The sequence below is a fragment of the Drosophila mauritiana genome, chromosome X (genome assembly GCF_004382145.1).
Source record: "Drosophila mauritiana strain mau12 chromosome X, ASM438214v1, whole genome shotgun sequence".
Classification (NCBI taxonomy): domain Eukaryota; kingdom Metazoa; phylum Arthropoda; class Insecta; order Diptera; family Drosophilidae; genus Drosophila; species Drosophila mauritiana.
Window position 1 is genome coordinate 9092112 of NC_046672.1, and position 13579 is coordinate 9105690.

Below are 13579 nucleotides of genomic sequence, written 5' to 3' on the forward strand. Positions count from 1 at the left end.
TCGCATACTTTTGTGGAGTTAGGATGGCAATTTGGCTATTAGCAGGACGCCCTTTGAATTTAAAGCTAATATATTAGTTTACAAGAAAAGTTATATGTTTAGAAGGATAGCAAATTAAAGGATCAGAAGTTAAGCAATAATATTTTTACATTTAAAGTCTTTCTATATACTATACATTTTTATAAAGCCATCTTGGTATGATCAAATTCAAGATATCTTTTGATATATATATAGAGTTATATTTTAGACTACTAACATATAACCATTTGAATTGTAATGTTTATTATATGCCTAACGAGATTGTTCAATCGCATTGAACTTCCAATAATTTTTCGGGGTCAAATGGGCGGCCGCCTTTTGGTGTTGGCCATATTCTCGCCGGCCAGAAACATATGTTCGCGGTCTTTATTTGGTGGTCAACCGGTTCAGTGACGCCCACATTCACTACCGCGCCCCTTAACCCATTGTTGCCGCCACTTTTGAGCCCAGCTATTTGTCACTTGCAACCGCGACGGCCATTTCCGTCGGCCAGTCGCCATATTTATGCAGTTGGTCGCTGGCTTGTATGCAGTTACTCGCGTTTTATACCATTTTTTTCGTTTTTTTTTTTGACTCTTTTCAAGTTTATGCAGTTGCGAAATTGCTGACAATTGATAGGCCATGGCAGTGGCAGTGGCAATGGCTGTGGACGTGGAAGTGGCAGTGCCAGTGGACCAGTGCCGGAGGACCAGGTTCCTCCAGTCTTGACTTGCTTGCCCCCCGTTCGGTGGCCACAATTTAGCGCGCGGCGACTACCGAAAAGCAGCAGCAACATCGCGGCACACTGAGCGAAAAGTTTGTATAATATGTATATATATGCATATGTACCTTTACTACTATAAAGAAAGTATGCTTTACATGTCTGAAGAATTCAACAAATCATATTTTGGTAGGTACTAAAACCCATTTAAGAACTTACGACATATCTTAGAAACATTCTGCACATTATTTTCTCCCAGTGCATTGGCAGCTTGAATGCAGATTGGCTCCGAACTGAACGAACTCGACGGACCGTCGTCTCTCTCTTTTGATGAATGCACAAATAATGGGGATGCATAATGCCAAACAGGAAATAAATTACGCTCACTCGGAGTCGGGGATTCGGCATTCGTTGCCTCACTGCCACCGTAGGAGGATGGCAACGTGCAACTGGCAACTTGCAACTTGCAACCTGCAAACTGAAAACTCCAGACAACGGACTGCGGACGGATTAAGAATCAGAATCTGAAATATGAATCAAAATCAGAAGCAGGCAGCGTAATAGCAACAATCATCATGATTACCATTAGCGGCATCATCATTCCGATACTGCTAATCATCATCATCCATCATAAGACAGGACACTAGACAACAAAGTTAAGTTGAGCCTGAATAGAAGTAGCACATTGAATACCAGCATGAATCTATGATTCATGAATATATAATATACATGCCATCATTAAGTATATATTTTATTATTATTATTAACTGGCAATGATTTGTATAAATTAGTTTACCAAAACTTTCCTTTCTATCTTTATCATACATACCCCTAGTTTCAGTCCATTCCATACGTTTCCTAACCTTGCTGACTAGTGTACGCGGATCATCATCGCTTTTGCCGGCTATGGGCAAGCTAATTTTGTTTGATTTTGATTCTGATCGAATTAGCGTAAAATTGAGCGTTCGTCAACTTTTGGGAGCGGGGTCGCGACCAGTCGCTGATCCCTGCCAGCGCCAAGGGGGAGGCATCCAGTCGGATGAAGATTCAGGTTCGGATTCTGATTTGGAGTCGCAGGCGGAACGTGGGCTCATTGACAAAGTCGGAGTTCAGATCTTCAGATGGCGCAGGCCGCGTGCGGGGCATTAAAGAGGCGTGGAAATCAAGACCCACAGGATGATTTGCATTCGCAGTGGCTTCTGCTGCACTGGAAACAATTACCACTCCGATTTTGAGCTTTTAAATGAGAAATAAACAGAGTATTCTTGCGCTTGACCATCTAAGATTTTAAAAATATATAACAAGAAAAATATCTATCAAATTTGATGGATATTATGCACTGCGCTAAAATTCCTTTTATGTGTTTTACCCGCATTTCGAGCAGTGTAGCTCGGCGTAATTGACCAAGTTATTCTGCGCTTGCTTGGCCCGGCTCCTTGGGGCAAATTGATTTTGCTTCGTGCCTCATCAGCAGCGACAATTGCCCTTGCGCTGATCGCCATGATGATTGGGCTTCCTGCGCTTGGGCATTTCTTCGTGCGCTCACGTAGCAGCTTCCCCTCTAGCCCCTCTTTCCAGCGCTTACCCTTTTTCCTGACCCTGACCCCCCTTGACATCATGGCCCGCCGCCTCTGGTGGCTGCTGCTGTTGTCCCTCGACCGGCTACCGATGTTTTTTGCGGTTTCACACTTTGGTTAAGGTTCCTGCCCTTCGCACTCGGACTTCCACTCGCGGTCAGCCGCCAGTCATTGGGTCACAGCCAGCAGGAGGAAGATGGCCCAAAGTGCCTATTCGCCAAATAAAGTCGACCTCAATACGAATTGCTAAATAATATGAAGTTTGAGAAGCTTCTTACTTGGATTTTTAACCAAACACAAAGTATACAAAGCAATAAACAATCGCCAATGGAACTATTCTGGCTAGCATTCCATTTAATTATTCCAAAAATTAATTACAAGAGAAATGTCTTATAAATACTACAAAATATGTTTCTTGTTCAAAGAAATTTATCATTGACTGCTCAAAAGATGAGTAAAAACTTAAAAAGCAAATGCCTTACAAGATGGTCAGTTTGCTACGTACGAAACCAATCAGTATTTAGCTTAAAAATATTGTTTATGAACTCTTATTCATCACAATTGTTGGATAGACACGTTATCTTACAAAATGCGAATTTTAATGAACAGATTGCGGGGGAGGGGCGGAAGGACAAAGAGGGTTGACAATTTTTTTACTTAAACTATTACACAAAAAGAGCGGCTGAAACTTAAAAGCAAGTCCCAGATGCTGCCTACTTAATGTACTTGTCCATGAACTTCTTGTGGAAATCGGAGCGCAGGGCGTCATTGACGAAGTGCGTCTTCTTATCGGGCGCAGATCTGGCGCAATTCTTGAAGACCACATCATCGTCCCAGCGGCGCTTGATCTTTAGATCGCCGCCCAGTCCAGAGGCGCGTCCCGCTGCCGAGGCGGCGGTCCCGGGCTCATAGTTCATCAGCGGATTGCCGGACAGGATGTTCTCCATTCGTATGCGTTCGTCCTCCTGCTTCTTCTCCGACTCGCGACGCGCCGTCTCCTGCAGGCGTTCCTGCTTGATCTTCTGCAGCTCGGCCAGCAGGGCGGCATCATCGTCATCGGAATCGCTGTCCGAATCGGAGCTATCGTTGTCCAGCGGCTCATCGGCGTCCATATTGGCGGCCTGCTGCTGCGCCGCCTGCTGCGTTTGCTGCTGCCCTGCGTCCGGCTTGGCACGCTTTGCGGCACTGCTGCCACCGCCGGCGTTGTTCGCCTCAATCGCCTTGCGCACAATGGAGGGCAGTGCCTTGCCCGACGACGACGAAGTGGCTCCCGTTCCGGAACGCGCGTCACGTTCCCGCTCCTCCAGCTCCTTGCGGAAGTCGCGGTTGCGGTTCTCCTCGCTGGTGCCCTGGCCCGTCTCCCTGCGCAAACACAAGTGCTCTTTAGACCAGGAATTACTATGTACTCCTAATCCTTACCTGTATTTCAGTTTCGTGTGGCCTGGCAAATCGCGACTGGAGTACTGCTTGCTCAGTGCACTCAGATCCTTTTCGCCGCGACCGGAGCCTCCGCGGGCTGGATCGAAGGTCGGGCGCGCTGCTGTGGTCATTTTCAACTAGCTAGTTATGCGTTTAATTGTTAAATTGACGAAAAATGAAATGAATTTCCGAACTGCGTGCTTTGTTTGATGTATCAACAAGACTACGGTCACTCTGACCGATAGGCCTTTCGATACACGCTTAGTGCGGACTCCAACCGTGATAAGGGCGCCAGTCGCTGGGCACCACTGGCCCATCAGCTGTGCGGACCAATGGGCAGCACTGTTACGGTAAACACGCGCGGAGCACCGCCGTTTTATCCAACAAAAAAATATTGCTGAAAAACAAAACTCTTCGGCAACTTGGACCGATTTTAAGTTTGGATTAGCCAACCCCCTGCTACCCATCCCCCACCGACGGCAATGCTGGCCAATCTGCGCGCCTGCAGCGACCACCTGTTGCATCACAGCCTCCGAAATGCTAGAATTCCACGACGAAGCTGGGCGAGCACAACGTCTGGCAAGGATCAGACGGAGGAGGACAGCCTGACCATCGGCGATGTAAGCGTGCGGCTGCGCAAGCCCAAGGATCCGCAACTGGTGCCGCAGCAATACGGTGAGCAGGGGGATGCCGGGAAGTGGGAAGTCAAGATCTCTGGCCAGTACAAAGGTCAACATAAAGATCTTGGCGCCGCAGAACACTTCATCATAATCATTATATCATGTCATTATATCATCTTTGAGTAGCAGACACATCATGGAACAAAAAGGCCACTGATCTAAACGTATTGAAATTAACAAAGACTAAACGACATAAATGAGACAAGTAATCCAAATTGAATGAGCTGCACCAAAAAAAGCTGCAGGAGTGGGCTCGTAGTGGACATGGCAAGTGCACGGACCTGTGCGATGAGAAGAAGTTCTTTAACATGACGAAATCTACAAGCATCTGTGGCTCCTGGCGTATTTGGAGAACCAATTGATTTATGTTTTAACACGAACCTTTCGTTCTTGTATCCATCCAATCCCATAGTGAAATACGCTCCGGATGGCACCCTTCAGCTGTCGCAGTCGGCACTGCACCATCTACGCTGGATGCTGCAGAAGGATGCACTGCGTCAGGACATGTTCCTATTGGGACAGCCGGGTCCGCTGCGCCGCCAGCTGGCCATGCAGTTCCTGGAGCTGACGCAGCGCGAGGTGGAGTACGTGGCCCTCAGCAGGGACACCACCGAGAGCGATCTGAAGCAGCGACGTGAGATCCACGACAGGGCGGCCATCTTCCATGATCAGGGAGCCGTACGAGCGGCCCTCAATGGTCGAGTCCTCGTCCTCGATGGAGTGGAGCATGCGGAACGCAATGTCCTGCCCATACTAAACAATCTGCTGGAGAATCGCGAGATGCACCTGGAGAGCGGCAAGTTCCTGATGTCGCCGGAGCGTTACGATAAGCTTCTAGAGGTATATTACCTGTTTCCTGTGTACACGTTCCTAGTCCTCTGAGCCTTGCTAATCCTCATTCTCATTTTTTTTTTAGAAACACTCACGGGAGCAGTTGGACGAATGGGGTCTACTACGCGTATCGGAGCAATTCCGGGTTGTGGCCTTGGGTCTGCCCACCCACAAGTACAAGGGCACGCCACTGGATCCACCGCTGCGCTCCCGATTCCAGTCTCGCAACGTGACCACATATTCCTACGGCGAGCTGTACGAGGAACTGCAACAGGAGGCGCCTTCCGTGCCCGGCGATCAGCTGAAGCAGTTGCTCACCTTCGCCTTGACCCTGCAGCAGGCGGATCCTGCGCTGCAACTGCCCGATTTCCCCATCCACAATCTTGCTTTGGGTGTCAAAATGCTGGTAGGATAACCCCTTACCTTTCCGTATAAAATACTTACTTTTCTTTCTCCTCCTTCAGGCGGCTAATCCCTCGCAGAGTCTGCACGATGTCATCAGTCGTATTTATCCATATCAAGCCATGCTGAAGCCCGACCAGAAGAAGCGTGTCGAGGAGCTACTCAAGAAGCTGGATATCCAACTGGTGCCCAGTCCGAGCATAAAAAAAATCGAAGGACAGTCGCAGGAAAACTCCCTGATCCACATAAAACTGGACGAACTGCAGCTAAATTTGCCTGGAGGCCAAATACCTACGGCTTCAACAAACTTTGTGGATCTACCGCATCAGAGGCAAGCTCTCGCCAGTCTGCTGCAAGCCTACGCTGTCGGGGATGTGTGTCTCGTTGGCGAGAAGGGTGTGGGCAAGCTCACGCTGACCCAGGAACTCCTCCGCCTCCTGCAACAAACCTCAGAGCCCATGATGCTGTACGAGGACATGACCAGCAGGGATATCGTCCAGCAACGTATCACGAGTCCCCAAGGAGACACCGTGTGGAGGGACTCACCACTGGTGCGAGCTGCCAAATCGGGATCTGTTGCGGTGTTAAATGGACTGCATCGCCTACACAAGAGCACGGCCAGCGTTCTGCAGCGGTAAGTTAAAAATAGCTTCATTAAGGTGAAATATTCTATGGAAAATGTGCCTTTCCAGCCTCATCCACGATCGGGAACTGCAGCTGTGTGATGGCACCACTCTTCTGGGCGCAAATCGCTACCAGGCACTGCTGCAGCAGGGATTCTCCGAGGAGGAGCTGGGCAAACTCGGGTTTCTACCCATGCATGAGTCCTTCCGCGTGGTGGCCTTGGCGGAACCACCGCGTCTGGGCGGCGGACAACCCAGCTGGCTGACACCCGAACTGCTCAGCCTGTTTCTCTACCAGGAACTGCGGCCCTTGCGTCAGAGCGAAGAGGCGGAATTGCTTACGCAGCTTTGTGGTGGAGATCTACCTGCGGGCATGGATCAATTGCTGAAACTGGCCCAACTGCTGAGATCTTCACAGGATCCGCTGCTCCAGGGACTGGCAGGCACTCTCTCCACCCGGCAACTACTCAAGCTGGCCCGTCGCTTGGCAGCCTATCCAGAGAGTGAGCTCAGCGATGTGCACGAAATGCTGCAAAACACTTTCTTGGCCAGATTTATGCCGGCCCTGTCGAGGGGTGCCTTGGAACAGGCCATCCAACAGGTGGGCATCAGGCCGCGAGAGATTAGGCTGAAAAGCAAAAAAAATCAAATTGCTGTGGAGGATAACTCGCTGCGGATCGGCTCCACCCGCTGGCCACTGGGCAATCCTACTCAGGCGCAGCTATCCAAGGTGCCGCACACCTTGTTCTACGAGATGCCGCAGCATGTTCAGCTGCTGGAGCGTCTGCTGCAAGACTACCTCATCGGCGAGCATCTGCTTCTGGTTGGCAACCAGGGAGTTGGCAAGAACAAGCTTGTGGATCGCCTGCTCGAACTGATGCAGCGTCCGCGCGAGTACATCCAGCTGCATCGGGACACCACGGTGCACAGTCTGACGCTCCAGGCGACCTTAAAGGATGGCCAGGTGTCGTACGAGGACAGCGCCCTGGTCCAAGCTGTTCGAACTGGTCACGTTCTTGTGGTGGACGAGGCGGACAAGGCGCCAGTGAATGTCACCTGCATACTGCGTACTCTGGTGGAGAGTGGCGAGATGGTGCTGGCCGATGGCCGGAGGATTGTGCCACCGGGAGAAGGCGGTAGGGTGCCCAACTCGATTGAAACCCATCCCGATTTCCGGCTAATAGTCCTGGCCAATCGTCCGGGTTTCCCCTTCCTGGGCAACGACTTCTTTGCCGCCCTGGGCGATGTCTTCAGCTGCCACGCCATCAGCAATCCCGATCCGGAATCCGAGATCTTCCTACTGCAACAGTATGGACCGAAGGTGCCCATCAAAACGCTACGCACCCTGGTTAATGCCTTTGGTGAACTCCGAACTCTCGCTGATGAGGGAATGCTCAACTATCCGTACTCCACTCGAGAAGTGGTGAGCATTGTGAAGCATCTGGAACGCTATCCGGAGGAGAACATGTCCGAGGTGGTGGGCAATGTGCTGGACTTCGATCGCTATCAACCAGAGGCACTGCAGCAGGTCACCCAAGTGCTGGCCAAACACGGCATCGAATCCTATGCCGAAGAAGAGATCCAGGCCATAAGGAAGCAAAAGATCCTGCAGGCATCCGTGAATCGGCACAGTGGACTGGGCGTCTCCGGTCCAAAGTTCGGCAAGTTAGATCCCAAGAACGAACCGCATGTCGGCGGCAACACGTGGGCTGGTGGCAGTGGTGGTCGTGACACCGCTGGACTGGGCGGCAAGGGTGGCCCGTTCCGGCTGGACAAAGGCCACAAGGTCCATCAGCTGAGCGATGAGGAGAAGGCCGATGTCCCCGAGGAGATCAAGCGGGCAGCACGCGAAATGAATCGCAAGGCGTTCGAAGAAAAGCTCAAGGAGATCAAGATGTCCGCCCACGATCACAAGCTGTATGCCCAGTTCAGCGAACCCAATCGCAAGCAGGTGCAGCAACTGAAGGCCGTCCTGGAGGCCATGCAAACGAAGAGCAAGGAGCGCCAGTGGCAGAAGTACCAAACGCACGGCGATCTGGATGACACGCGGCTGGTTGAGGGCATAACCGGCGAGAAGAACATCTATAGGCGACGGGCGGAGGCCAATCCCTGGGCGGATCATGTCCAGGAGAAGCCCAATCGGCTCAAGCTGGTCGTAGATGTATCGGGTTCGATGTACAGGTAAGCTTGATGGCGATATCCTTGGAACACCCATTTAACCGCACATCTTTCAGGTTTAATGGTTACGATGGACGGCTGGACCGTCAGCTGGAGGCCGTGGTCATGGTGATGGAGGCCTTTGAGGGTTTCGAGAAGAAGATCGTCTACGACATCATCGGCCACAGCGGCGAGGGCTGGGAGATTCCGTTCGTGACCGCGGGCAGTCCGCCGAAGAACGACAAGGAGCGATTCGAGGCCATCCGCATGATGCACGCCCACTCGCAGTTCTGCTGGTCCGGTGACTCCACGGTGAAGGCGGCACGGGAGGCCTGCTCGACGCTGGGCGCGGAGCAGGACTACGACAACGCCATCGTTGTGGTCCTCAGCGATGCCAATCTGCAGCGCTACGGCATTGCACCCAAGGATCTGGCTATGGCGCTCAAACGGGGCGAACCGAAGGTCAAGGGCTATGCCATCTTCATTGGCAGTCTGGCCGAGGAGGCGGATGAGTAAGTTTGACTTGCAAGCTTTGTATCTTTACTATCACTATACCTTATCCTTTCCAGAATCAATGCGGAAATGCCGGCTGGTCAGAGCTTCGTGTGCATGGACCTCACCAAGCTACCTCACATCCTGCAGCAGATCTTCACCTCCTCGCTGCTTTAGTGCAATTTCTAGGATTAGGTTTATGTTGAACACTGTGTTGATAATTCCAATTATTGTTAAGCCTAAATTGAGTCTATAACAAATCTATATTTTTGCCTAGCAGAAAGTGAGTTTCTTTGGGTTTTTAAAAGGAGTTGCGTGTAGAAGAAAAATCGATTGGGTTTGCATTTTTATTTGTATTGTTTATTAATTGCCTTGCTGTTTATGCTTGCTATTTGATTACTTGTCATATAATTTACAAATTACATAAGTATTCAATACAAAAAAAAAAAAAAAAACAATTTCGAACTCGAGGATTTCTCTGGCAGGGATTTCTCGCATTCTGACGGGGATTACGGGGTATACAAAAAAATAAACAATTCGTGGTTTTACATTAATTAAATTTGGTATAAAAATCTAAAACAATTTCATTCCCTTCTCAATCTCATTCATATTACATTTTACATTACACTTTTGTTTTTTAATGATTTTTCTTCTTTTTTTTTTGTTCGTTTGTATATGCATTTCTGTATTTATATTAAATATTGTTGCAAATTCATGAATTAATGTGTTAGCAAAAAACGCTTAAATATACGTGTGTATAATATATACTCTTGATCCGTTAAATAAGGTGTGCGAAATTCGTGACGGGAACAGCCTCGTATAACTCGTATAAGTTAGCCACCAAAATCCTTGCAAATGGAAGTGTTAATACTCGATAAATTGAAGTTATAATTAAAAAAAAATAAGCAAAACGGAAGAAACTGCCTGCTCCAGACACTTATGTCGCGCACCTTACTGCATAGTCTATACAAGTTTTGATCCTTGCACAATTCTCATGATCTATGTGGCCAGGGAAGAGGGTCGGATTCGGATTGGGGATTGATCGCCTTACACATGTATAATTCTCTCTCTCGTTCGATCGATCGAGTGTCGTGTATATATAGCTAACTTTCTTACAGATATTATCGCTTGAAATTTGCCACTTGCATTTGCATATGCATTCAATAAGGAATAAAACAATCGAGCTGAAACATGCCATTGAATTGATCCAAGAACACACACACTTGGCGAACAACACACTTGAAAGAGGGGGCAACGGGGATCGGTAGTATAAAAGCTAGGTTCACTTAAAAACATAACAACAAAGTTGGGCCTATTAAAGGCAAGCAGGCGTACCCACCCACATACGTAGTTGGTAGTCCGAACCGAAGAATTCTCATGCGTTATTACACTTATGTACAGGAAAATCAGAACTGATTTAAAGTGGACGACATTCAAGTTACACGCGCCGAAAGCCGCGGTTCCAGATTAGGGCTCTCTTATGAATTCTAAGTAAATGAGGAAAAAAAAACATTAAATCTCGCCTGGGAGCGTTTGACAACCCGGGGACAGTGCGTTTCGGCGCTGTAGGCGAAGAGAGGTGAAAGTGACAAACGCCATTTCGTTCGTTCTAATCGCGGTCCTGAGTAAGAAACTAAGTGGATTGCTGAATCTGCAGAATGACTTCAAATGAAACCTTAGGTTGATGAATGCGTATGAATGGGGATTAAAACAAGCACATACAGCCTCGAAACGCACTGTCCCCGGGTCGACGACATAACCTTTCGCTTTTCACTGGACTGCGGAATGGAGAGGAGGGAGGTAGTTCTTACAAAACGGGCTTCTATTTACAGATTATGATAGATTAGGAGTGTTGCTCCGTACAACCCGTAGCAAAGACATATGACAATATGACGTCGTCCAGATCCTGGAGTTCGTGGACCGGACCGGACCGGACACACTCGCTAAATTCTCCGACGCATTATATAATCTCTGGATACTTAGCACAAATCGGTTCCTCCTCCGTCTCCCTCCACCTTCTACACCTATGTACACAAATGACAAAAGTTTCTCTGCACCTGGGCCCTGACGTAGCATATCCTATATACAATATATGGCATAAATAGATATAAATTTATAAAGACTAATGTTAAACACACACATGACAGACGCACAGACAGACAGACAGGCACACGCACACAAACACGTACAAATTTTGGCGATTTTCATGTTGATTGCAAAAGGTTTCCATATATGTGTGTACTATATGTATAATAGATATAGCAGATCGGCAGGGCGAATACAGTGCGTGGCATTAGCTCGGGAAATTGCTGCGCAAATTGCTTTATTCGCCAATTACTATTCCTGCACCCATGAAACAGACAGACAGACAGGCACACGCACACAAACACGTACAAATTTTGGCGATTTTCATGTTGATTGCAAAAGGTTTCCATATATGTGTGTACTATATGTATAATAGATATAGCAGATCGGCAGGGCGAATACAGTGCGTGGCATTAGCTCGGGGAATTGCTGCGCAAATTGCTTTATTCGCCAATTACTATTCCTGCACCCATGAAACGCACTGTATCTGTATCCACATGCTCGTGTTTAATTTATCTCATATTCTCATCTTCATCGTTATCGATCAAATATGTATAGAAAGCATTAAACGTATAAATAATTTCTTTCGATATCAGATCGTGTAAAACGTCTTCCAAAGTGCATAAAAAAATTAAAATCATAATAACAAAGCGTAAAAATTACATAATAAAATTACTTAAAGTTTAGCAATAGCTACAACAGCAGTGCAACTTATATACACACACATCTGGTGTAAATAGCTCTGGTTAGATAGATACACCCTCACATGCTCTCCACTCAAATCATTCGGTAAAAAAAGGACACGGACTAGGGCTAGTTCCCTTAGTTCCCTAAAAGAAGGTTGAAAATTTGCGTTTGTTCTGGTTCTGGTTCTGAATCTGGTTGTGATTGTGGATGTTCTGGTGCGGATGTTGGTGATGCTGAGGCGGCTGCTGCTGCGTATGCTGCTGCTGCTGGTGATGATGATGATGGTGCTGATGACTATTGGTTCCCACTCCATTGCTTATCGGTTTGAGGGGCAAGACAGGAACACAGGCATAGGCAGCCGGCTCCAGTTGGGCATTGTAAAACTGCCCCTGCGGCTGTGGACCGGCGATGGCAGCTGGAGCAACTGCAGCGGTTGCAGCAGCGACTGCTGTGCCCGGAGCTTGGCTGGCGGGTGGCATCAGGAGCACAGGCACCACCACGGGTTATACGGAGATCTCGTAGTTCATGTCGTAGATGCTGGCTCTATCCGGAGTGCCCGAATTGGAGGCGTTGCTCTGCATTAGGTGACCACCAGCGCCGCCACCGCCGCCCGCCTGTTGATTGTTTCCCACCGACCCGCTGCCGGGAATGCCGCCGTTTTGCTGCTGTTCCAGTGACTGCATCTCCATGGAGTCGGCCATCTCCAGCGCTCGCACAAAGCTCATGGGTCGCGTTGGCGTCTGTTTCCGTTTGATCTGTGGCGAGGGCTGCGTCTGCAGATTGCCACCGCCCTGATTTCCCAGCGGATTGGGCGGAAATACGGCCACTCCGCCGCGCAATGCCGGCTGATAGCCGCCGCCTCCAGTGGCGGGATTACTGGCTGTCACGCTAGCTAAACTGCCACTGCTGCCGGCTGCTCCAGCCGCTCCGCCGCCTCCGTAGCGCAGTATATAGCTCTGGCCAGCTCCGGACACCTGTGGCATGGTGGTGGGACTCGTCGGATTGGAGCGATGATATGAGGCTGCTGCCGCCGCCGCCGCCTGTTGTTGCTGCTGCTGCTGCTGGATGGTGTAGTCCTGGAGTCGCGAGTGCGTCATGATCAGCGGATGTGCTCCACCGCCCGCCGTCATGTACTGGGCATGCGGCATCACTCCGGCGGCTGCTCCGCTGCTGGACAGCGTGCCCGCACTGCTGCCAATCCCGCTGCTGACCACCTGTTGTGCCTGTTGCTGTTGCTGCTGTCCGACGTTGCTAGTGAATCCCGGCGACGTGTCCTTCCACATGTAAACGCCACGCTGCGGACTGCCGGCGAGCTCTCGTATATTATCCACCGTATTGTTGGATCGTGCGTAGGACAACTCTCCGCCGGCAACGCCTCCTCCCGCACCCTGGCGCACCAGTTCGCCCTCGGAGAGGAAGCGCCTCTGTGGACTGCCACCGTATGCAGCCTGCGCCAGAGCGGCGTGTTGCGGATGTGCCGCATGTACCGCCGCCAGTTGCTGCTGCTGCTGCAGAGCTGTGGAGGTACAAGGGTAGATGCATAAGGATTTCAGTTGGCATTCTCAATAAAGCTACCACTCACCTTGCTGCTGTTGCTGGTGCTGCATGAGGACACGCTGCTGCTGGAGGAGCAGCTGTTGCTGCTGCTGCTGGATGCTGGGCGCCTGCGGATGTTGCGGCGGCAGACCGCTGGTGTACTCGTAATAGGCCGCTGCTGCAGCCGCCGCAGCAGCCTGCTGTTGCTGCTGCTGCGCCACCGCCTGTGCGTTCAGTCCGATGAAATCTGGTCGTCTCGGTTGAGTGGGCGTGCCCGGGTTAGATCTGTTGGGGAAACAGGATTTCCGAAAATTAGTCAACGACTAGCTAAGTGGCTGGAAGCAATCTTAG

At 49.8% G+C, this 13579-nt stretch overlaps 4 protein-coding genes across 9 annotated transcripts in view; 1 reads left to right on the plus strand and 3 right to left on the minus strand.

The window, feature by feature from the left end:
• Positions 1-2893: 2893 nt before the first annotated feature.
• On the minus strand, positions 2894-3972 carry LOC117148230 (protein CWC15 homolog). The gene is made up of 2 exons (XM_033315523.1): positions 3736-3972; positions 2894-3678 (listed from the first exon to the last, which is right to left on the minus strand). Exons 1-2 carry the CDS (start codon positions 3864-3866, stop codon positions 3030-3032), a joined length of 780 nt encoding a protein of 259 aa, XP_033171414.1. The 5' UTR covers positions 3867-3972; the 3' UTR covers positions 2894-3029.
• Positions 3973-4060: 88 nt separating this feature from the next.
• LOC117146863 (von Willebrand factor A domain-containing protein 8) lies at positions 4061-9225 on the plus strand. Of its 3 annotated transcripts, none has more exons than XM_033313445.1 (7): positions 4061-4410; positions 4828-5255; positions 5332-5652; positions 5711-6282; positions 6341-8452; positions 8506-8940; positions 8998-9225. In XM_033313445.1, exons 1-7 carry the CDS (start codon positions 4218-4220, stop codon positions 9095-9097), a joined length of 4161 nt encoding a protein of 1386 aa, XP_033169336.1. In that variant the 5' UTR covers positions 4061-4217; the 3' UTR covers positions 9098-9225. The 3 variants fall into 3 exon arrangements, with proteins under 3 accessions (XP_033169336.1, XP_033169337.1, XP_033169338.1); XM_033313446.1 differs by having other exon boundaries at positions 4323-4410; positions 4542-5255; positions 8998-9223; XM_033313447.1 differs by lacking the exon at positions 4061-4410 and having other exon boundaries at positions 5163-5255; positions 5332-5648; positions 8998-9222.
• A 33-nt stretch (positions 9226-9258) lies between these two features.
• On the minus strand, positions 9259-12192 carry LOC117146875 (polyadenylate-binding protein 1-B-like). The gene has a single exon (XM_033313464.1). The coding sequence runs from the start codon at positions 12169-12171 to the stop codon at positions 11836-11838; it is 336 nt and encodes a 111-aa protein (XP_033169355.1). The 5' UTR covers positions 12172-12192; the 3' UTR covers positions 9259-11835.
• LOC117146864 (palmitoyltransferase app-like) overlaps positions 9259-13579 on the minus strand; it is a 31469-nt gene continuing 27148 nt past the window's right edge. For all 4 annotated transcript variants that reach the window (XM_033313451.1, XM_033313449.1, XM_033313448.1 and 1 more), the window contains exons 10-11: positions 13275-13513; positions 9259-13208 (exon numbers count right to left, since the gene is read on the minus strand). In XM_033313451.1, coding sequence (XP_033169342.1) covers positions 12196-13208; positions 13275-13513 — 1252 coding nt within the window. In that variant the 3' untranslated portion in view covers positions 9259-12195. The remainder of the gene's footprint in view (positions 13209-13274; positions 13514-13579) is intronic.

Bases quoted from the DNA above. Each gene is read 5' to 3' on its own strand.
- LOC117146863 (XM_033313445.1), top strand. From the start codon at position 4,218: ATGCTGGCCAATCTGCGCGCCTGCAGCGACCACCTGTTGCATCACAGC. The intron at 5,653-5,710 runs GTAGGATAACCC...CTCCTCCTTCAG, and splicing joins CTTTGGGTGTCAAAATGCTG to GCGGCTAATCCCTCGCAGAG. The intron at 6,283-6,340 runs GTAAGTTAAAAA...GTGCCTTTCCAG, and splicing joins ACGGCCAGCGTTCTGCAGCG to CCTCATCCACGATCGGGAAC.
- LOC117146875 (XM_033313464.1), bottom strand. From the start codon at position 12,171: ATGCCACCCGCCAGCCAAGCTCCGGGCACAGCAGTCGCTGCTGCAACC.
- LOC117148230 (XM_033315523.1), bottom strand. From the start codon at position 3,866: ATGACCACAGCAGCGCGCCCGACCTTCGATCCAGCCCGCGGAGGCTCC. The intron at 3,679-3,735 runs GTAAGGATTAGG...GTGTTTGCGCAG, and splicing joins CACACGAAACTGAAATACAG to GGAGACGGGCCAGGGCACCA.